The sequence below is a fragment of the Lacerta agilis genome, chromosome 11 (assembly GCF_009819535.1).
Source record: "Lacerta agilis isolate rLacAgi1 chromosome 11, rLacAgi1.pri, whole genome shotgun sequence".
Lineage (NCBI taxonomy): Eukaryota > Metazoa > Chordata > Lepidosauria > Squamata > Lacertidae > Lacerta > Lacerta agilis.
In genome coordinates, this window is record NC_046322.1 from 32,133,395 (window position 1) to 32,158,186 (window position 24,792).

Sequence of the window (24,792 nt, forward strand, 5' to 3'; positions counted from 1 at the left end):
TCAAAAAAGTTCGATGTTTATGTATTTCTACATGTCTGTATTCAGTGGGGCATATTCACAGGTACCATTGTATGTAGGTAAGATTGTAGACTTAGGTGCTATCCTAAGAATACTTAAGATGAAATCATCTGATGAAAAACCGCTGTGCCTGTATACCAAGTACAAGGCATGTTACAATCAGCAACCTGGGGGAATCAGTTATATGACTGATCCACCATGTGGTCAACTCGATATCTATACCATAAGGAACATGCTCACTTTTTCATGGGCTGAAACACGATCTGGATGCATATGAAAACAAGCAGATTCTTTGTTCAAGAATGACCACCTTAAGATCACTTGCAGCAGGATGTTCTCTCCTTTGTCTTTAGATATTGCCATTTCTGGTGTCAAATTTGTATCCATTTATTATTTGCCTGGATACCGGCCAGCTTGCAGTAAGGTGTTGCCATTAGAAGATAGCAGATACCACATGGAAGGATGAGCAGATGAATGAACCCTTGATGTTCTGGATGACAAAGATCCTGTAACAGTGTTGCCGGAGTAGACATGGCAACAGTGGCATCTGGGTCTGCTGAAAGGTCTGGTCCCCATGCCCATATCTTGGTTGTTTGGCCTGTCGTTTCTACTAAAAAGCTGTTTTTGGTTGTGGGTAAGCAAATATTGGCCTGCCACCCAAGATCTATGAGAAGAAAGTGTCATTGCCCAGGATGGACAATGCAGAACATTAATGACACACTGATGATGAAGAATACAAACACACACACACCACCCTTGGCCATCTTACAGGGTGGGCTCAACTCTGTCCCCATGTTAATTCTGAAGTGCCCTGTGAATGAGACAGAAACAGCAAAGCCTATTTTGTAGAGGAAGACAATGTTTTAAGAAATGGGAGGACAGGTTTCAGCACAGCTCTAATAATTAGCAGAATACGCAAATTAAAACAGCAATTAAAACAGCGAAGTTTTTAAAAATCTGCAATCACTGTGTTCTAAAATATAGCATCCTCTCAATACAATTTTAAAGTGGAATAATTTGCATGACATCAATAGTACATGAGAAATGGAGCTGAGTGTCATCACTATACTGTTGACTTCTGACTCAAAATTCCTAGATGGCCTTCCACAAGGGCTTCATCAAGAATTCTAGATGTTAAATAACATAGGGCACAAGATGGACCTCTGTACAAATCCATAACATAAATGACTTGGGTCAGAACAGTTGTCCCTCAAGACCACCTCCAGAACCATTCACAGAGATAGGAGTAGATCCACCATTTAATACTGTGAACTCACTCCTAGGTGGAATCCACACACATATAAAAAACGTTATGAAAATGCTTTTTTTAAAAGCATTTTGAAAAACATATTGAATTTGCTCACTGTTGCCATCTAGTGTCACATTTGTATATTGCACTTTACAACACACTTAAAACGTTTTATTTGCAGCTGTATAGCTGAGTCCACAGTTAATACAGTCAATCTGAGAGGGCACCATGGGCAATGATAACAGGTAACATTGCAGGTGAGGGGCAGGTGTGTAGTTTGGCTCTATATGTGCCTACTCAGAAGCATAACCCACCGAATTCAGTGGGACTTATTAATAGTTAAGGCAAGGTTTTAACTAGCTCATATTCCTATCTGATCAACTATCCCAAATCTTATGTATAATTAAAGCATGCTTCTGGCACAACTGTTGATTTCGGAGGAGCTCATATATAGCAATGTTCCTGGTAAATTATGTCCGATGAACTAAGATGATAAAGGCCAGTGGGATCATGGTGTGCACAGTTTATTTTTTAGTGATTAAACCTAAGAAGGACTTTTATGAAAGCAATTAAGCTTTTATATGAATGAGCTTGCACTTGCAAAATTACCCTAAGGAATCTGGGTTTTTTACTGGCTTTCTTGCAGCAAGTTCACCCCCACCCCCACCCCCATAACTATTCTGAAGTTCCATTCCTTGGGTTTTAAAAACAGAATACAAAAACCATTGGACTACAACTTCCAGAAGCAGAAAGCCAACTGGGCTTTTTATTGTTGGTATTATGTTAACAAACACCAGAGTTAGCAGAGTAACCCATAAATATAACAGCATTTTAAAAAAAAAACACCAAATGGGCCCCTGTTGAAAGACTAAACCATAAATAACAGCTTTAAAAATGTGTACGGATGGAATGGAGCTTCGTTCATTAGCAAACAATGCCTGTTAGACTTATAAAAATGCAAGGCACAATGTGCTTAAATTCAAGTTAATAAAACTGGGCAGGCACTTTTTATTAACAAGGTCTTTAAATGTTCAGCAGCCTTTTAGCTGAAATTTTGGATTTCTAAAGGAAATCTTCTCCAATGGAAAAACAGGAGAAAGCAAATATTATGTATTAATTTCTTTTCTTTAGGTCTTTGGGTGGGAGACATGCATGTATTACAGGCCTAAATTAGGTTAACTGTTACAGGCTTTCCGGGTTTTCTCACAGGAATTTTAATTCATTCAGTGGATGACAGGAGAATTCTCAAGGTCCCAACCATTCCCTGAGTTGCCAGGGTGGAGGAATTAATGCATGTTTAATACCTATTTGCATTAGCAGCACCGGGGGGGGGGTGTCCTAATGGTCTTTCTTATTCCTTCTAAAGGCACAATCCAGACTATGTTCAGCACTTTAAAGTTCCATTGATTTCAACAGAAGGGTTAAGTACACACTACCCTGATGTTGGGGAAGATGGAGGGCACAAGGAGAAGGGGACGACAAAGGATGAGATGGTTGGACAGTGTTCTCGAAGTGACTGGCATGAGTTTGGCCAAACTGCGGGAGGCAGTGGAGGATAGGGGTGCCTGGCATGCTCTGGTCCATGGGGTCACAAAGAGTCGGACACGACTGAACGACTGAACAACAACAACAAACTTTCTCTCATGGAAATCATTGGGCATTATAAGTGCTTGATTTTGACTGATGTCATGCATAAATATTTCGGACATTGGCTGTGGTCAGAAACTGGAGGTGTACATACGTCAAATGTTATACATGCACACTCCTCAGTTTACTCTATCTTGACAGATTCATAGACTAGCTTACCTATGGAAGCTTCTGATATGATAAACCAGTTATTTGGCAAGGTTTCTTTTTTAAAAAGAAGAAAAGGTCACTGAAGCTTTGGAAATGTTGGTTTTGGCAACTTTGAAGCTCAACTTTTTTTGTAAAAATGGTATGACTTTATTGATCAGATGAATCGAACACAACATGGAAGGGGGAGCAATGGGGTGCGTTGGGGGGGCGGTCTGCCCCAGGTGCCACCCTGGAGAGGGTGACACTCGCCTCCCCCTGAGACTCCCAAGCCAAGCCCCGCCACCTGGTAAAAAGCTTTGCTTGGCGGCTGGCTTGCTCGCTCACTTGCTCGGCAGGCACACACTTTGCTTCTTCCTCTCAGGCGGAAGTGAGGGGCGGGCTAGGGAGGGGAATCAGCCTCCGCCCAAGCTGGAAGAAGCAAAGTGCATGCCGAGCAGGTGAGCGAGCAAGCTGCAGAGCGAGGCTTCTTACCGGGCGGCAGGCCAACGACGCCTCTCAAACCGCCCAGTAAAAAGCCTCGCTCCATGGCTTGCTTGCGGTTTGCCGGCGTCAGCGCTCCAGCGCCACTGGCAACCCGCTACATAGCGTGCATGTGCAGCGTCACTACGTAGCGACACATGCGTTGTACATAGCAACGCTGCGCATGCGTGCTACATAGCAGTACCCCGCCCCAGGTGCCCCCAGGTTTGCCGCTCCGGGTGCCCAAGCGGCTTCCTACGCCACTGCATCTCCAAAAGTAACCTTCAGGGTTTCTGATCTTCACTCCATCCCACCTGTATTTTTCTTCATACTTACTTGGCTCACCTAGGCATCTGTTGAGTTCCACTGTTGGAAAAGAACAACCTTGATGTGAATATAGAAACAGTAACTGAATTGCTTTTTAAGTCTCCACATCCTCCATCTCTTTTCCTTTAGTCAAGTGTTTCTTGTATTCAGGCTGTTTTCTTTTCTTTGTATGGCCTTTTGTTTTCTCGAATGTGTGTTGTTTAAAAGATAATGAAGGGAAATTAATCTGGAAAAAAATAAGTATTATGGTTGCATAACTAACATCTGTCTTCATTATTATTGTGAAGTCCCTTCTAATTTGATTATTGATGGCATCCAAGTATTTATGGATAATATAATAAAATACAGTATAGCAAACTACCATATATTTTCTGAGGGGTGGGTGGGTGTGATGAAATTTCATACTGCCTGCTTATCTCACCAGTGGCCTAATATTCTGCAGCTTCAGGGAGGGAGAGGAAGTAAGGCCCATTCCATCAGCCTATCTGACCCAACTATACCTGGCCACTCCTCTCTCAGAGTCAGCAGGCAGCAACAAGGCAGCTTCACTGCTGCTAAAGTCCATGCAAGAGGGTGAAGCACATTGCTTAGGATGGAGGAGAGGAAATATCCTTATGTTGGCCTACTTCAACAGCTATTCACTCTGGCTTTCACCAACTGATTCCCTTTCGCTCCTTCCAGTGCGTAATAACCTTTGAAAGACCGAGGGCATGGCCTGTGTCATTTCTACACCTAGTAATTCATGAATCAGTAGTAATAATACAATCACTGTGCTTAAGTAAACAGTAGCCAGCCTTTCTGCTGTGTGAGTTTGACATTCTAATAGGTGATATCCCTATTGACAAGAATGAGGGACCCAGTCATTCTTTAGAATTGGGACTTTCATCAAAAATGCAGCAGGGAAGGGAAGGGTTAAACCCTCCTGCTTACTTGGATTCCACTACATTTCAGACTGCCCCACCCCAACAAGCTGGTGTTATTTCCATTTTTAAGGGGGGGGAGGGCTATTACCTTCTGTGCTATTACTTTATACTGAATCCTTGTGCCTCTGACGAAGCTCCAGTTCGTGCCTACCTGTATCATTGTGAAGCTGTGATCGTCCGTTTAATCCTTTTCATTCAATCCCCTCTTTTTTCTGTTAATGAGCAAGCAGTGTCAGGCATGGATGTTTTCCTCCTAAACGCTCCTCATTAAGAGTCTCAGTTCACTTGTTTGTACCATCTGGTTTTCTATACTAGAGCTGTCCCTTGGATTCTGCTTAGTTGCCGGTGCTTTGCAACATGTTTGTAGTTTGATGGTGTGGGTTGATCTGTCAGAAGCTAAATGTGCCATGTAGAGGTGTGTGAATGCTTGGAAGGCTCCACCTTCGAGCAGCAGCTGCAGAAGGTGATCAGCAGCTCAACTCTTGAACACGATGGAGCCATTTTCACTTGCAGATACTGTTCTTTGTATCTGGAATTAGAAGGAAGGCACAAGAGCCAGGACTGGGATCAACTACACATACAACTTTATTGAACAAACAGAGCCAGTGTGAAACAGTGGCTAGAGTTGAAACAAAATAGAAAATTCTTTTCAGTAGCAACTTAGAGACCAACTGTGTTTGTTCTTGGTATGAGCTTTCGTGTGCATGCACACTTGGTATCTGAAGAAGTGTGCATGCACACGAAAGCTCATACCAAGAACAAACACAGTTGGTCTCTAAGGTGCTACTGAAAAGAATTTTCTATTTTGTTTCGACTATGGCAGACCAACACAGCTACCCACCTGTAACAGTGGCTAGAGTGTTAGCCTAGGGCTAGGGAAACCTAGGTTCAAATTCACTGAAGCTGAAGTCCTATTAGTCTTTATTGAAGAAAAATGCTGTGCCATCATGGTTGCTACATTGCCACAGGCATCATCTGAGGCAAGTGACAACTCCACAGTGCCAAACTGTAATAGCTCAGGCACTTTCCCAGCCTCTACACCCAGAATTCTCTTTGGCTCTTCCTCCAAGGAAGCCAAGGAAGAGAAGGTGGATTTGGCCAACCTTGGGGGCCAGGTGAATCGGCTACAAGTATCTTATAGGTTTATTCAATCAGGGGAAATACCACAGAAGAATGACTCAGACAAATGTTTTCTTGTAGGTACCAAGAAACAAATTATATATTCAATAAAGTAATGTGATGTGACACAACACGTTGTGAAATTCGGTGTTGTTATTTGTTTTTTTAGTAAATTTAATCCCTGCTCTTCCTAACAAAGGAGCCCAGGGTGATAAACCATAAAATGTTAAGGCAAAACAAATTAAAATAAAATAAGCTCATATATGAAACATTTTAAAATCATCTAAAACATTATTTTAAAAAATGTAGAGCGTTTAAAACCATTGATGTGCTACTTATTTTGTTCATAATAATAATAAACTGATGTATATAGGCCAAATGCATCTCATTCCCTGCATCGTCCAACTGGCCACCTGTCCTGTATGAGACCAGCACAGCTGATCTGTCATCTTTTCTAAACCAGTCACATCCCTAGTTTAAGAGCAATATAATGTTGTGGCATCACAGCTAATATTAAAGCATGAATCTCATCTGTAGGATCGCTTCTGAAAATTTGGTTCCAGAATAAAAGCAGTGAGCACTTTGCACCTTCAGAATCCCTGGATTCTTACACAGGTGGCCTTCTCACTTGACTGGATGGGACGACCACCAAAGACACCTTGCTGCAACTCTATGTACAGACAACGGCTAGACTGGCAGCTGGATCATACTTGAACACTGGTAGTGTCTTCCACTGCAAATGAAGGGAGCAGGCTGGTCTAGGAAGTACAAGGCAGGCTGCTAGGCACAAACACGTCTGTCACCCAACACCTGGCCACTGCTTCTTGTCCTGCCAGAATTCTCTGCTTGGGGAATGGAAGGGACATTCAAGGAGAAGGAGGCACTTATATTATGGCATTGCCTGTGGGAGAAAAAATATAACAGTCAGATACTGTATATTTGGGTGTGGGGTGCATTGTGACTCACAGCAAGCATGAAATCATAAATATGTATTTACCATTTTTCTCTTACCATTTACTGTTGAAACAAAATAGAAAATTCTTTCCAGTAGCACCTTAGAGACCAACTGAGTTTGTTCTTGGTATGAGCTTTCGTGTGCATGCACACTTCTTCAGATACACTGAAACAGAAGTCACCAGATCCTTAAATATAGTGAGGGAGTGGGGAGGGGTATTACTAAGAAGGGTGGTGGGAATGGGTGATCAGCTGATAGGTGTGGAAAACCTGTTGATTAGTCTTGCAGGGAAAGGCAAGGGGTGAGATGGCTAAAGATAGTGGAAAGAATTTTCTATTTTGTTTCGACTATGGCAGACCAACACGGCTACCCACCTGTAACATTTACTGTTGATTAGGGTGTGTGCTTATTTCTGGGCCTGGGCAAATCAGTCTACATATGTCCAGAAACCAGAATCAAATTGGCATCACACACTCTCTCTCCCTGTAATGGTTAAGCATTCAGAAATAATAAAAGCAAACAATGCACAGTATTTTATTTTTATGAATGTCAGGGATGACAGGACAGTTGAATTTTACATCTAGCTCGCACAATAATTTAGCCCGGTACTCTATTTTAAAAGACTTGTTAAATCTTTTCAAAGGCTTTCTTTTTGTGTCCATAACATAATATAGTTGGGGGGGGTTGGCTTTTCCAAGAGCAATAATAATTGTAAATCTTGTAAATTATCGTGGGGAATGCCAGCAAGACATTCTATTAAAATCCATCTATGTAGTTATTGGAATATTTATTATCTAGTAAAATATTTAAAAGGACCTTAGAATGCATCTGCTTCTTCATTTTACCTGGATAATTTCCCCACATGCAGTAGGAAATGAGAGATCACCTTCTATCCCCGCCCACCTGATGCAGCTGCCTTGCTTCCAACACCACTGGGTGCATGGGACAAACATGCTTAAAAGCCAATATATTTAGGACCATATTGTGCAGTTAATCCCAAAGTTATATCTGGAATCTGGGCCTATGAATATGCAGTGTGACACATGCATATATTTTATTGAACACAGACATCTAATGGCATCTGAGGCAGGAACAGTTTATCCAGGTGACTGGGGAGGTAAAATGGTTCCTACCAGAAGCTGATGAAGGCAAAAGGTATCATCTGATCTCACCCTATACAACTTCTGAACGTCTGTTTCACCTCTAGTTTTCTTTCTCTCTCTCTCTCTTTTCTCCTCTGAAAAAAAGCTGGACCGAGAACCAATGAAACTGAGTTGCCCTTTATCCTCATCCCGAGAAAAATGGGTCCAATTAAAAAGCTCAAACTGTAGATCTTTATTTGCCATATTTATTTTAATTAGATGCAGGAAAAAGCTATTAAACTAAATGGACATCCCCCTTCCCTCCAATACAGCATGTAAAAGTTACTATTAACAATATCAGTGAAGTGTGCAATGTAAGGAGAAAGAGTTTTCAACAATCTGGTATGAAGTGAAAAGCTTAGCATCACTTAATCAAGAGCTTCCCTGGTTTGTTCATGAATTCCAGAACTGAGCTGAGATGTTGTAAGGAATGAATAACTCTGCTGGATACTGAGGAGTTCAGGCTCTTGGGCTTTAAGCTTCTGAGCAAGTTTTACTTCAGTACTACCTAACTTCTACTGGAAGGGTATTCCATTATGCAGGGGTTACTGTGCTCACTGCTATTTTCTGACTTCGAGCAGAGAGATATTAGACTTCTGCGGCACCCTTAAAAGCTGCACTAGCAGCAGCGACAACAAAACAAGATAGAAAAGAAGAAAGCAGCTGTGCTACTGTCACTGCTAATGGTGATTTTCTTCCCAGGGAAAGTGCTGGAAAATTTCTCCTGCTCCTGGAGAAACTTGGCGAAATTCATTTATGAATTTTCACCCTAAGGCTCCTAGCTGCACAGAGAAACCAATCTCAGTTCCACTCACTGCATGGGAATGGAAAGATAAGCATCACCTCTCTGTGCACAGCATTCACAGTGAGAATCAATCTGCCTGACTCCAGTGATTAACGAAAATCAGATTTGTAGCAACCTGCTCATTTGGTTTCTCTTCAGATCATATAAATCTTTTGCCATTTGGTCCTTCATCCTGATGGTTTGTATTTGATGCTGGATTCTGTTACCTGTTCTTTAAACATGTATCTAAGAAATTCACCCTGCCGCCTTTTGATCTTTAATGGTTATCATTCAGGGAGAAAAGTGTCTTTTCTGTTTTCCACTGTAAATCACCATAGTTCAAATCTGAGCTTATATCTTCCATGATCCCTCTCATACCCTTTGATTCTACGGGAACCAAAGTCACCCTCTTTCATTCAGGCTGACAAGGAGAAAGAAGATATCAAAAGCTGGCTTTTTTAAAAAAAATTGTGCTGGTTATACATCACAGCATACGTTTGGACCACTGCATTCTTTACAGAAGACCTTCCTCTCTTTGAAGGGCTGCTTGATCCAAGTTTGGATTAAAGATAGAATCATTAAAAGGGAGAGCAGGGCCCTTGAAGCTGCCCATCAACAGTTTGCACCTGAGCAACAGACTGAGCACCCGGTCCCAGTGTGTCCCGCTATGGTGAGATGCACTGTATTTCTTTAACAATTATTTCTAAATTGTCTTCGGTGCTTATAAATTGGTGTATGCAAATTTGACACAAACATCTCTCCTCTTTTTTGATGATGTGTAAGTGGCCATCCTGCCTTGAACCCAGGAAGAACTGAGTGTGGTGCATTATAATTCACTGTGTGTTGGTGCCTTGAGATCCACAACTGCTGCAGAAGTGAGGCTGGTGCCTTTCCTGCTTCCCATATCGTTCATGCCTAGCTGAATGACTAGTGCAGGCCCATCACTGCAGTCTGAGACATGAGCCAAGGCATCATGCTGTCCCAACACATTCCCCTGTGGCCTAGCCATGTAACATGGGCTTGGGCATTCAGTGCACAATGTTGTAGCCACAGATCCACACTTTCCAGTGTGCCGTACCTGGAAAACACCATCAAGGGGAAAGGGTAAATTTTGCAACTCTCCCAGGGCAAATACAACTCTTGTAGGCAAAGGAGCGCCAGCAGCCCAGCAGGGACTTCACCAGGCCAGGGGAAGCCCACAGCCAAAGGCAAGGCTTCATAAACTCTCAATGGAAATAATAATAATAATAATAATAATAATAATAATAATAATAATAATAATAATAATTTATTTTTTTGTACCCCGCCCATCTGGCTGGGTCTCCCCAGCCACTCTGGGTGGCTTCCAACAAATATTAAAATACATTAAAAACTTATACAGCCCAAAACACAGTGTGCCAAAAGCAGAGAGCACATGCTCTGCCACTTCACAAGGGTGTCTTCAAGACAGAGCAAATAGTTCATAAGAGACTGCAGCTTTATATGGCAGGCATTGCAATGCAGCACTTGATTATTATTATTATTATTATTATTATTATTATTATTATTATTAAAGATTTTCTTGATTTACAAAAGTGTGTGCAATGTCTCTCTCGTATTTTTTCCATGAAACATTTTTACAGACCAGTTTTGGTTGTTGAGACATTAGGGAGAGAAGGGGGGAAGAGGGGGTGGGATGGGGGGATGGGTGAGGTGGAGTGACGATGTTTCTATTTTGCTTAATATATGTAGGGTTTGATGTCAGCGTTGTTTGTGTAGGTTCTCTGTTCGCTTGTGCTTCTTTGGTGGTGAGAGAGGTCGGGATTGGCATAGGGTGTGATTGTTCATTTGTGGTTGGCTGTGGTGATCTTTGGTTTCCTGTGTGAGTGGGGTGGGTGGGTGTTTTTGATCAGGTTAGCCATATTGATTTGTATGCTGTCAGTAGATTTTTGTCATTGTCTTGTTGGGCTGTGTGTATGATGAAGGGAAACCATACTGAGGTGAAGGTGTCTTCTTCTGTTTGTCCCCGTGTCAGTTTCAGGTTACTGGTTAGTTTTTCTAGTAGGGCTGTTTCCCATACTACTTGGTACCATTGGTCCATGTTTACTCCTGACAGGTCTTTCCAGTGTCTGGTTATGATGTTTCTGGCTGCTGAGAGTAGATGGGTTATGAGTTCTTTGTGTTGTAAGTGGGCATTATTGTCTTGGAAGACGTTTAGTAAGACCAATTCTGGGGTGGTTTCTAACACTTGCTTGGTTATTTTACATATTTCTCGTATGGTTGTTGTCCAGAATGGTTGGATTTGGGGGCACTCCCACCACATGTGGAAGTATGTGCCTGTGGAGGTGCATCCTCTCCAGCATTTTGGTGAGGTTCCAGGGCGTATTAGCACTAATTTTCTTGGCGTTAGATACCACCTGTAGGTTAGTTTTAGGGTGAGTTCTCTTCTTTTCGTTGATATGGATTTAAAGGGGGGTTTAGACCACATTCTGGTTCATTGGGTGCGGTTGATTTCATATCCTATGTCATCCTCCCATTGTTTTTTGATTGTGTCTAGGGAGCTTGTGGGATTTTTGAGTAGTATTTCGCTTGTTTACTGTATCTAGTTCCCCTTTTTCAGTGGTGTTTACTCTTAGCTAAGCATTCACAGAATTGGCACTGTAAGCAAGAGACATCTTTCTTTATTCCATTTATTCTGCTTTGCTGATTAAAATTAAAGCTATTTAGCAAGTCTTTGACTCCGCTGTACTTGTTTCCATCAGAGTTTGAGGACTAGCAACATAATTAAAGTTTAGCAACGGGAGTCTTGCTCGGGTTGCACTGCATGGAGGGCTTAAGGAAAGTGGAACTAAAATGCATAACAGGGGAGAGTGTATAATTTATGTACCCTTAGCATACATGTATGTATACAGTTGCAATGGTACACACCAGTACAGTCACCATGGCAGATATGTTGTGCTGCCACCACCAACATTTACATCAACAAACAAGTACTGGCACCTCATTCTTTACTCCAAAAAGCTCTCTTTTTGTATGTGTGAAAAGTGGCAGGAGAAAGAAGCCAGAAATCAAATTGCACTACAGTATAAATATAGGCACCAGTATGCAAAATTGATGGGTATATGTTAATGGGTTGAAACAATGATGACAAAATTGCAAACATGATTGCGTTACCTGTTGATAGGCTGAGCCGGACAGTATGTAATGATGTTTTGTAATTCGGCTATCATTATCTCAACCCATTAACTTAAAAATTGAAGTGCTGAATAAGTTTCCACCATCCTGTTTCCAAAGACACAAGCAAGCCTGCTATTTTCAGCAATCTGAGATGTCAAGGCAAAGATTCTTTGAAACACAGTACAGGCAAATTATATGTGATGTTTCCAGCGCAACCACTGACTGAATGAGTGAATTGTTCAGCTTTGTTGGGGAAAAATTGCTTTAAAGATGACAAAAATTGTATTTTGGTAAAAACAGCATTATCATAATCACATATATCACCGAGACAACTATCACCCCATGCATCGCCAAGGACACTGGGATTATTAGTAAAACGCTCTTTGGGAAACAGTGTGACAGATTTGACAAAAATTGTTGTGCCTTCCGCAAACGCATTATGCTCAATGGGAGGCAAAAGAATAAACACACAAGGCCCAGAAAATAAATATAAAGTGAAAGGGTTATTATCTTGTCAGCCTTATTTCCCATGATGCATCAGCACTTAAACACCAACTAAACTTTTAATTCGCTGATATTGAAGGAGATTTAACATTTAAATGTGTCTCCCTGCATATGGAATTCATGACCACAATACGTAGTAATGGTTATCAACTTGAATTGCTTTAAAAGGGGATTAGGCTTCCAATGGCTAGTAGTCATAATGACTACATATTACTTCTGTTAGCAGAAGCAGTTGCCAGGGATCATGAGTGGAAGAGTACTGTTCCAGTTCCGACCCACTGGTGAGCTTCCAGTAGACATTTGGATAATCGCTGTGAAAGCAGAAAGCCAGACAGGCCTCTGGTCTGATCTGCCAGGGTTCTTCTTACATTCTGGTGTTATTCCTTAACCATTTGAAAAACCATTTCACTAAGCTGCTAACCTCAGGCTAATACGTTTACTGATGCTACTCCATGAAAGGGCTTTGAGGTGTTGGCTTGGTTCACGTGCAATGTCAAACCGTAGCTTCATGCTTACAGAGCCATTCTTGCCACTCCAGATGGCGCCACCATTAGGTAGAATGAATGGTTACTGTTGGAGCCAGCCCAGGACATTTTGCTACTTGAGGCTGAGGCCAAGGACAAAATGATGCCCTCCTCCCATTCCACACAGAAGCCAGCTGGACTGGGAGTTGAATCTTACTTCAACATGGGCTATGGAGCAGCATCCTTTTCACAGTTGAGGGAAGCAGGCTAGTTTTAGGCGTAGGCAGTGCAGGCAAGCCACGTGGCATGCTCAGTTCTGTCGTCCAACATACGCTCAGCTTTCATTGTGGTTATGTTCTGGGTGGTGCCCACCCTGTGGAATGCCCTCCTGTGGTGCCCACCCTGTGGAATGCCCTCCTGCCAGATGTCAAGGAAATAAACAACTATCTGACTTTTAGAAGACATATGAAAGCATCCCTGTTTAGGGAAGTTTTTAATATTTGATGAATCATTGTATTTTAATATTCTGCTGGAAGCCACCCAGAGTGGCTGGGGAAACCCAGCCAGATGGGTGGCGTATAAATTTATTATTATCATTATCATCATCATTATGCTTCCTCCCGCCATCCACAGAGGCATCAGGGTCAGGGCTGCTGCATATAAAGCTGCATGGGCAAAGACTTCCATGCTTTGTTAGGGTTCCAGGTCACATAGAATCATAGAATTGTAGTGTTGGAAAGGACCCCCTGCAATGCAGGAATCTCAGCTAAAGCATCCATGAAAGATGGCCATCCAACCTCTGCTTAAAAACCTCCAAGGAAGGAGAGTCCACAACCTTCCAAGGCAGACTTTCCCACTGTCGAACAGCTCATACTGTCAGAAAGTTCTTCCTGATGCTTAGTTGGTATCTCTTTTCTTGTAACTTGAAGCCATTGGTTTGAGTCCTACCCTCCAGAGCATGAGAACACAAGCTTGTTCCCTCCTCCATGTGACAGCCCTTGAGATGTTTGAAGATGGCAGTCATATCTCCATGGAAAACTTCACTTGCACAACTGTATGCCCAAAGCCCCCAGATGTTTGCACATCACGTGCGATGTCAGGGCCTTCCCCCCCCCCAATCGCCTTTGCAAGCTGGCACCTCTGTTGCTTTCCTTTCCTTTTGGCCACATCTTGTTTTCTGGGAAGCCCAGCACCTCCATACACACTGCCCAGGCTTACGCCCCAGGGAGGTCACTTTGGTGCTGTTGATGCAGCAGTTTGACTTTACCCCCAGAGGCACACTCCATTGTCTCTCGGGACAGATGGATACCAACAACACTGATTGGCAGTGCCTTTCCAGGGTTTCAGGCAGGGTTCTTTCCCTGTTCTACCTGGGAATACTTGGGATTGAATCTGGGGCCTCCTGCATGCCAAGGAGATAACTGTACCACTAAGGCACAATGTAGTAAATCCTTGCATTTAAGTTAAAAGGATCAGGCTGAAGATGAAGGGAAATGCTCTTGTCTGGAACTCTGAACAGCCACTGACAGCCAGAATTGGAAGTACAAACAGCCTGAACTGACATAAGGCAGCTTCCTACATTACATGTGTGCTCATCCCACTGGTTCCAGTTTCATTTATTTTATCACCACTGTGACCAGAAATCATGTTTCATGTTAAGGAAGTGCAACTTCATTTTGCTGCTGCTGCTGCTGCTCCTTCCTCCATTCATGGATCAGGCTGAGAATCCTTTGTGTACAGATTCACGTAATTTCATTACCACCAACTGTTCACATACACCCCGCATTCATGGCTCAAACCATTTAGCACACTGCATTGCTTGAAAACCTGAATGCACTGTTGCTTGTTTGTTTTGTCATTTAGAGCAGGGAACGTTGTCCTATTAGAAGCTGCAGAAGCTAATGAAAATTGAGGTGTTCTGCTTGAGCAATAGATTTCAGACTTGTCTGGTCTGGCTAATTCAGCAGGCAAAAACTCTATTCACTCCCTACATGATGTTCTCAAGCTGGATCGCATATGTGGTTAACGTGCATTTGCAAAACTACCCATTTTGCATTCAGGTGCTCAAAGCCAAAAATTGGCAGTTTCACACAGCTCTGGAGAGTGTCCAGCTGTGAAATGAAATTCTGTGTAGCACTTTAGCCTATGCAGGAGCGGGTGGAAAATCTTTTGCTACCCCAGTGGTTAGCACATACAACTTCCCGCATACAAAATGCAATGAGCTATCATTTACAATGTTGTTCATTTTTATGAAGCAGAGAGAGTCCTGGATGATTAGCTGCTGAAATTGTCAGCCCTCCAGGCCTTCTAAACAAATATTTTGTTTTTGAATGAAGAAGATGATTGGTTCTGGATACCTGCAAAAAAAAGGAAGGCTTGAGAAGAGATGTACATTTTAAAACCAATATAGTCCTGTCTGAAAGTTTTGTGACCTGATTTGAAGCCTGAAGCCTGGTGTACATTTCCTTGAGAGTAAGTCCCAATGAAGTCAGTGGGACTTACCGGTACATCTAATAACACATGTTATTTGTTTGTTAATTATATTTTTATCTCATCTTTAAAGGAAAGTCAAGGTTGTGTGAAATGTTTCACCTTTCATTTTATCAACCCTGCAACCCTGCAAAGTAAGTAAGCTTGAGCAACAGTGACTGGCCAAGACAACCCTGTGATTTTTTTTTTTTATTATCATTATTTTTGCTAAGTGGGATTTGAACCCTGGTCTTCAATAGCCTAGCCTGGCCACTACACTAAAAATGCAGGGACATTGTTTTCCATATGCACAAACATAAAACTAGTCCTCTCTTATAATAAATATTTTTTTTCAATAAATTTTTATTATTTTCCAAATATACAACCAATCAATTCAACATCTAACACAAATTATGTTCAATCATTGCTCCGCCGAGCTATGACTTCCCTCCCCCACGTCAGTTGGTTTTCTAGTCCAATCTTATCGCACAGTTTTTATTCATCCATATTAACCTATGTCAAAGGTTTATTCCAATCCTACCAGTGTCTTCAAACTTCCTCTATTCAATCTTAGGTACTCCACAAATTTACTCCATTCTTTTCGAAACCACGAGTCGTCCTGGTTTCTGACCCTGCCGGTCAGTTTTGCAAGTTCAGCATATTCCGCCATCTTCGTCTGCCACTCATCAATTGTTGGCAATTCCTGTAATTTCCATTTTTGGGCAAGCAGTATTCTCGCTGCAGTTGTTGCATACATGAATGTTCTTTTCAATCACACACTTGCATCATTCCTTCCAATCTAACTACTACATTCAGAAGCAGAATTTTTTAAATTGTATTATTTTTTAATATAAATGCTTCTGCAAAATGCAGTTTTAAAATGAAGCGTTCTCTCTTCATTAAATTACAGGAAAAGTGGATATTTCAAGAGGGCAACTGCAATGACACATCTGTGCACCATAAAGAAAGTATGCCTCTTGCTTCAGAAATATATATTTTAACCTATTTGCAAACATATGCAATTTTAATTGATTGGTTAATCAAATAAAGCATGCATGATTAATCAGCGGCAATTTGTCTAACAGAGTTGCAGCCCCAGCTGTGAGACTCGGTACAGCAACAAATAAGTGCTCAGGATGGAAGATGCCAACAGGTGCACCAGCTGTGCCAGGGTTGCACGAATAGTCCAGCAGTGTTACAGGAAGATTTCACCAGCTCACCTGTTTTAAGTTCTACGTAGTGCTGAAACTGGAATTCTAACAGCAGCTTGCAGGGAACATTCAAATACTGCAAGGAAGAGTGACCTGTGGCCCCCAGAATATTAATGTATCATGTTCCATGTCTAAGACACATACACAGCATCATATGTGAACTAATGGTCTTGCTGGACTGCACTGGGGACCCCATGGTTTGTTTGATCACTGATCTTCTGCCAGCATGCAAACTACTATTGGGTTGTCATTGCATACACCAGTTGGACACTGTTAACAGAAGCTTTTTCTATTAACATGGAGCTATCTCCCCCTCCCCCCGGCCAATTTCATTATTAGCTACCTTCTGTGGATCTGGTGAAAGACTGTTGTCCATATTACCTGATATCCTTTTAAGTATTTTAATGGACGATCTGTGCTAAGCTTTCTCCAAAGAAATCAGTGGGGCTTAACAGTGCTTAGTTTGCGCTGGTTTGTGGCATTTTTTTCCCTCTTCACTAAGCATGATGCTTTGCTTCTGTGGTTTTTTTTCTCATCTGAAGCTGCCTAGTCATTTTTTTAATCAATACCATTTTTGTCAGCATCTCTCACGTAATTACCGTCATACCTCTGAGGAGGTCTTATCGGGAATTAATAATGTAGTACCGTTATTTTCCAGAGCAGAGTCACTTAAGAACACAAGAAAAGCCTCCCAGATCAGGCCAATGGCTTATCTAGTCCAGCCATCCTGTTCTCACAGTGCCCAACCAGATGCCCACGTAAAACCTGCAAGCAGGACATGAGCACAAAAGCATTCTCCCCTCCTGCAGCTCCCAGAAACTGGTATTCAAAGGCATGCTGCCTCTGACAGTGAAGGCAGAATATAGCCATCGTAGCTCCAGAGGCGGAGGAAGCAGCTTGCTCACCAGGGGTGACAAACCTGGGGGCCCAGTGGCGGCACGCGCCACTCTGCGGCACGCAAGCGCAGCATAGCTGCGTACGATGCACGATGCATGTGTTGTGCGCGCAGTGCCTTTGAATACCAGTTTCTGGGAGTTGCTTCCATGCAGCAGTGAATTGTGAGTTCTATGTTGTACATGCAAGATATACACAGCATCGGCATAACTTTTTTCTCATCAAAATGCCTTCTCATATTATTTCCCCCATTTAATCCAAATCTACTGTTTCACTGGAAAATCCATTAAGTAAAAATGTTTACAAATAGTAAATCTGGATTAAATGGAGAAATGGGATAGCATTTTGACAAGGATATCAGGTGGGTAGTGGGGGAGGGGGATGCAAGAATGAGTAGCACCAAATCTACAATCACCTGCCATGTGGAGGCACCTTGTATGAGCCCTTGTGATGTAGCTCACCAGTTCTGCCCAGTTTTGTCAAAACAGGAACAGAGGCATATTAGCAGAGCTGGAATAAGAAGTAATGTGTACACAGCAAGAGATTGCAAGGAAGCAATGTGTCCAAAGGGCACCCACAAGATTCATTATTAAGCTCAAAGAATGAACTCAAGCGAACACTTTATTTTGATAGACTAAAAGAATGTTTTGTTATTGGTGGGCTGCTAAAGCTTCCTGTAGCTATTTTTTAAAATTTTTAAAAGCAACCTTATTTATTTTAAATTCATACAATACAAAAAGAATAAAAACCATACAAACATTCAATCACAAAAAATACATTCTCCCACCTTTTTCTCCTACCCCTCCCTCCCCACTCCCCCTCACCTATGTATGATCTCCCTAATTCTTCCTTTACTTTCCTATCTTTCGCTGTGTTATTTATTCCAATACTACTATTCTACTTTGTTTATTTCACCTTGCTTACCTCCACCCATTTCAATCCATATTTATCAAAATGTCAAATCCGGAGCACTGCCATGTCATATAATTCCTCACTCCTTGCCATTCTTTTATTACTTCTTGATTTGAACGGCCTCTTATATTTGCTGTTAATTTTGCCAGTTCTACCAGCTCACACATTTTGCTTCTCCACTCAGTTAATTTTGGGGTTTTCTGCTTCCTGTAGCTATTTTGGAGGTTGCTTTTGTTGTGTTTTTATGGTATAATGCACTTCTATTTATGTTTTAAATGTGCTGTAAGTTGCTAGGTCTTTGGGTAACTAGTGACCAACAAGTCTAATAAACACTGATTGTTTTCTTCCTTGGCCTTTATAGACAAGCGAGTTGTTGAATGATTTGCGCAACATTGTTGCTGTTATTACTGGTAACAATATGAATAATTTGCATAGGCAAGCAAGTTATAGAATGATTTATTTTTTAAAAAAAACATTGTTGCTGTTATTATTGATAGCACTAATATGACTAGTATTCAAGTGTCAAATGAAATGCACGCCGAGGAAAACACGAGAAACTCCGTAAATATGTGACACGATGCCTGTTGCCTTTTTATTTAAGGAGTTCCCCGCGTTCTCCTCGATACGAGAAACCCATAAACAACGACGACACTTTTATTAAGAATAGTATGCATCTGTCATAAGTTAAGCGCAACAAGGAGGAAGACGCAGCTTCGCCCTGCAAGCGAAGAAGCACGTGGAGCTGCCCAGGGTCTCCGTGCTCGGCGCTCTCTCAGACTCTCTCAGCGCCACATCTCAACCGGAGAGTTATCGCACGGCGGCGGCGGTCGGGGGGCTCTTGTTTTGAAAGCTTCCTGCCGCCCCCATCCGCCTTTCAGCCTAAGCATAACAAACATGACACCACTTGACGCTACGCGGGGCGCAAAATTTCTAGGCTGCCTCGTCGCTCCGCCCTTCCCTCAGCGCCGCCCAGCCCGCGGGAACTACAACTCCCATGATGCTTAGGGAGCTTCCTACCCGCTTCGGCCTCCGTGATTCTTCTCCTCCGCTTTTCCCATAAGGCACTGGGCCTGGTGACCCCCGCCAAGCCGCGAAGGTCGTGTCCAGGGAAGAGGCAGCAGCCAGTTTCCGCTCAGGTTCCCCTCCGCTGCCGGTTGTTGCGTGCTCGTCCTCCCGGCGCCATGTTGGGTGTCAGCGTCCGCCGGTTCGCCACCTCGGCCATTCGCCGTTCGCATTATGAGGAGGGGCCTGGAAAGGTAGGACGGGGCAGGGGAGGGCAGGGGCTTTCCTCTCCCCCCCCCCCAAGTCTCCTCCCTTGGCCTGGCCGGGCCTGGCCCAGGGTTGCTTCCCGGGAGGTATCTTCCCGCCATGCTGGGGCATTTGCGCCCCTTGGGGTCTCGGGGGTGCTTCTTGGTTGGCGCTTGGGCTTGAGGAGGATCGAGGGGGTCCTTGAGGGAGGGGTGCTGATTTCCCCCGCCCCTCCCACCCCAATTTCTCTAGCGAAGCGATTGTTCTTCATTCGTTTTCTCGGAGGTCATATAGCAACCCGTTCCCCAGCCGTTTCTCTTCCACTAGGGCCTTGCGCCGCCCTGCAGCTGCTTACAACAAGTTGTTGTTGTTGAAAAACAACGGAAAGGCGATCGCTCCAAAAAAAAGCTCAACGATAACTTCCCTCTAAAAAGAAACCTAAACAACTGAAAGGTGATCTCCCCCCCTCAAAAAAAAAAAGCTCAAAAACTTCGGCTTACTTGCCTCTAAAAATCTGAGCAACTAAAGGGCAAGCTCCACAACAATAGTAAAACTTAACGTAGTAAATATTGATTTCTTAATTTTGGGTTCAAAAAAAAATGGGTCATCCTATATGTGGGGGCGGAAATACAAGGAAAAAATTCCCCAGTGGGGAAAATGGCTCCATGTGTAGGCTATGGGCTGCAGCCTTCAGTGTATGAGGCAAATGCATTGTACAAAATGGGGAAGGTATGTGAGTGTGGATGGAAAGCAGTGGTTCCCAATGGGTGGTCCACGGACCCCTCCATGGTATCATTCACATAACAAAAACTACAACAGGGATATCAAAAATTTCAAAAGTAGAGGTTCTGTGGCTTGGCTTTTGAAAAACAGGGGGTCTGCAGTACTTAGCTAATATGAAACCACTGGTTTAAAGGGCTATTTTAGGTGGGATTTCTGATAAAGTACCCCGGTTTCATACTGGAAACTGGTCTTGCAAATCTCATTGGTTTCAAAATAGTACTACAGTTTATCACAGGGGAGAAGGCTGCGGGTTGAAAAACGTCCAACAGAAAGTACCACTGGTGTGCCTAACTCATTAGATCATCAATCATAGAATTGTCAAGTTGGAAGGTACATCAAAGGTCATGTAGTCCAACTCCTGTGCAAGAATCATTTTCAACATGGAGCTCAAACCACAACCCTGAGTCTCATGCTTTACCAACTGAGCTATCCCAACATTGTGGAGTTGTCATATTAGATCCCATCTATAGACATTGAACTCAGTACAATATTCTTGCTTATGCAACATGATTCTCCCTCCTTGGCTGCTACGTTTCCAGTGGTACAAATGATGAGAACATAACAGTATGAATAATGATGATACTGTAAACGCTTTCTGATGTACCTAGTCCTCTTTGTGAATCCCATTGACAGGAGATCATTTGCCGGGGAAGCAAAATGGTGAGACTGCAGTAATGCCATGAAAATACAATTAGGTCATGATGTCAGTCTCACCTATGATTTATCACTGTTTACGCCTTGATACTCTAAGAGTCAAGCAAATGAACACCCTGATGGAAGCCTGGCTGTAATTGTACATGAAGTCTTCCCGTATGCAGGGCAAAAATCTGTCTTGGTACCAACACTGCCACTTTTTTAAAAATACGGCTGAATGCACATTGAGTACAGTTGGATAATGATTGTGATCAGAGCAATTAATTCTTTAATTTCCTTCAATTTTTCTAGCTTTTGCACATTACATATTAATAACTTGGTACCACTGCTATAAAAGAACTTCAAAATTCTTGTCTCTCCAGAACCTCCCTTTTTCTGTGGAAAACAAATGGCGATTATTGGCAATGATGGCAGTCTTCTTTGGAAGTGGATTTGCTGCTCCTTTTATTATAGTAAGGCACCAGCTGCTCAAGAAGTGAACATACATTAATGGGTAATTACTACTATTTGTCTTACATCTCTCTAAGTTTGTTATTGTGTGCCAGTGGATGACTTGGATTGTCACACAACTATACATACACCACGATTTTTTGTTTTAATACTAAATGTTTGATTGCTGGTGAAGAAATAAAAAATACTAATGTGTTGTTCTTTGAGTGTTAGGCACTATTCCTATGAGTAGTTAAAATTATGTGTAATGCATGTAGAACAAGTTGCACAAATATAAATTGCCTTTGATTAAATCCAGATTTGAATTGGCATCAAAAATATTAAGGTGGGAGCCCTCATTTAAAGTCACTAGCAAACTATTTAAGCTTGTCAACTTCATAGCAAGTTTGATCTCTGCTGTTGAGCTGAAAGAAGGAAAAGTACTTAAGCAAAAGGTGTTGCACCTTTGCCTTTACAGCTAGATCCTGAACCAGCTCTCTACCATTATGTACCAGTGATGTGCCTGATATGGGCACCTTCACTGGGAACTGGCATAAAGTGGCATTTTTACCTGTTTCCCCATACTCTCCACCAACTTCTGTGCTGGCCATCATGGATGGCAGATCTGTAGATGCAGCAGTGGCTATGCCATTTCTTTAAGCCCCACTGTTGTTGGCCAGGGGTTTGGAATGCCTTCCCCTCCAGTTGTATAAAGTATAACACCTACACAAAACAGTTTAAAAGCAATTTAAAAGAAACAGTTTAAAAAAGCAGTTAAAAAAACAACAAGGCATTTCAAGATTGTGGCATATATAATAATAAAAGGAACCTGTATAAAACAGGAGCAGGGACATGGGCCATTGTTGGACCATCCGCATTCACAAGATCCTGGATCCAGCCTTAAGCATTTCCAGTTGAAATGATATTGATTAGCAATTAATAGGAAAGATCTCCTCCTGGAATCTGGCAAACTGCTGTTATTCAGGGAAGACAGTAGTGGGGCAGATGGATAAGTATTCTGAGCTAGTATAAAACAGCTTCCAATGTCCACATCAGATCTAATTTCACACTGTTCAGTGAAATATTAATGCATAAGTCTGATCTGTATGTGATGATGCCTTTGGAGTATGTTTCACAATTTGATTTGATTTAATTCACTGTAAGGTATTTGTAAGGAAGGGCTTTCTGTTCGTTTGCCTGATTTATTTATTTCTCTTTCAGAGTGAAGATGGAAGTTTATCTAAAGTACAACTTTCTTTTCTGAAAGAAAGCATACAGCTAAGACTAATCACACTGGATGTGTTTGTAAATAAAAATTAAATCTGAATATAGAGTGGTGGGCATTTATTTCTGCTTGCTGCTCAGTTATTGAAATCCACAGTGCAGAAATCATTCCATCCTCATTAAAAACGGACCTGGGACTTTTATATTTTGCCTTAATTCAGTCTGTTTGGCATCTTCATATACACACCTTTCAGTTTCTCTATGATATGCAATTGCTGGAATAAATCTGGGAAACTTGAGTTTTTCACTGAGGGGATATTTGAGGCTGTTCATCAGCCTTGGTGGCCCAGCCCCCATTGATAGGGGTCCAGCTGTGAGCAATGTGTCTCAGTTGTTGCGGCTGGACTACTTTTTCCTCTTGCACTCAGTGCTGGTATGCCACTCCCAACTGTAGAAAGAGCAGCATGGTTTGCTCCTAGAGAAAGCATTGGTCTGCAGCCCTAAGCATACTTAATAAAAAACACAGTTACCTTTTAAACCGGAATTCCTATAGTCTATAGGGGGGTGGCAGTCCTCAGACTTGCAGGGATAGAATTTGTTATTTTACTGCAGCTCTGAAGTCCACCAACCTAGACTCGTGTGCAAGACAGTGATTCAGGTAAAACATGCTAAGAAATAAGTAACCGGATGCCTCTGAATACATGCTCAATAATTCGTCATTAGTACCAGAACTAATCTTCCTGCCCAAATCCATTTCTAGTTTTACTACAAATATTCTTTTTCCAACAGTTTTTTTAATTATTAATTTTAAGGTGTGGAGCTTTTTACATGTTATTATTGCCACCCTGGGTTCCATAGGTAGATCCTCATCTGCTTTCTGGCCTACTAATTGATTTACAGTGATCACCAACTAAGCCAAACCTGGACTAGATCCACTGAAATCAATGTACTTTGCTGCAAAGGGTCTACCCTGAGTATAGGTAGGTAGCCATGCTGGTCTGCCATAGTCAAAACAAAATAAAATAAAAAAAATTCCTTCCAGTAGCACCTTAGAGACCAACTAAGTTTGTTCTTGGTATGAGCTTTCGTCTGAAGAAGTGTGCATGCACACGAAATCTCATACCAAGAACAAACTTAGTTGGTCTCTAAGATGCTACTGGAAGGAATTTTTTATTTTATTTTGTTTTACCCTGAGTCTTCCATAGAAATGACTAAGCAACCCTTCACAAGCAGTTTTTGTCTTAAGAATTTTTAAAAGTGCCTTGCTGGATCAGATAGGCCTTGTAATCGAGTGTAATTTATCAACAGATAGGCCACCAGAAATTAACTGCTAAACTATTGGTGTCTTATCTACATTCTGAACATACCAATTGTTTGATCAGACCAATGGCCCAACTCTTCTCACAGTGACCAAGCAGGCCTGTGGGAAACCGTCAAACAGGATGTGAGCATGGGAGCATTCTTGTCTTCCTTCCAGTAACTGGTATTCGAAAGCAGTACTGCCTGGAGGCAGAACAAAGCCACCATAGATCTAGATACTAGAGTCATACATTACCTGCATGCTGAGATGCAACACAAATGAGTAGGAATTCTTGTTCAAAGAGGGAGGCTTTTTACATTTGGCCAAATAAGCTACAGATTTCTATTTAAACATAAATTTCACATAACACTACTGTTAATACCCAGAATGAGCAGTAATATTAAATACAATAAAACATGATAGCTCAGTTGGTTTGAGTGTGGTGCCGCCCAGAGTGGCTGGGAAAACCCAGCCAGATGGGCAGGGTATAAATATTATTACGGCAGAGTGGCTGGGGAAACCCAGCCAGATGGGAAGGGTATAAATAATAATACACCAAGGTTGTAGGTTCAATCCCCATGCAGGACAGTTGCATAGTCCTGCATTACAGGGAGTTGGATTAGATCAGTGGTTCCCAACCTTTTTTTGGCCATGCCCCACCTAAGCATCTCTAAAATCTTGACAGCCCCCCCCCCCCCGGTTACTTATTCAAAAAGTGAACTATTTATGTGGAGGAAGCCTAAAAGGCCGTCCACTGTTAGCTCATTCTTG

At 42.2% G+C, this 24,792-nt stretch overlaps 1 protein-coding gene and 1 non-coding gene across 2 annotated transcripts; both read left to right on the forward strand.

Moving 5' to 3' along the window:
- The first annotated feature begins 19,480 nt into the window (after nucleotides 1-19,480).
- Nucleotides 19,481-22,824, forward strand: LOC117055176 (cytochrome c oxidase subunit 7C, mitochondrial). Its single transcript, XM_033164567.1, has 3 exons — nucleotides 19,481-19,639; nucleotides 21,431-21,561; nucleotides 22,719-22,824. Exons 1-2 carry the CDS (start codon nucleotides 19,565-19,567, stop codon nucleotides 21,545-21,547), a joined length of 192 nt encoding a protein of 63 aa, XP_033020458.1. The 5' UTR covers nucleotides 19,481-19,564; the 3' UTR covers nucleotides 21,548-21,561; nucleotides 22,719-22,824.
- On the forward strand, nucleotides 20,956-21,017 carry LOC117055361. The gene has a single exon (XR_004427617.1). It is a non-coding gene; the product is annotated as a small nucleolar RNA Z39 (small nucleolar RNA).
- Nucleotides 22,825-24,792: the final 1,968 nt, after the last annotated feature.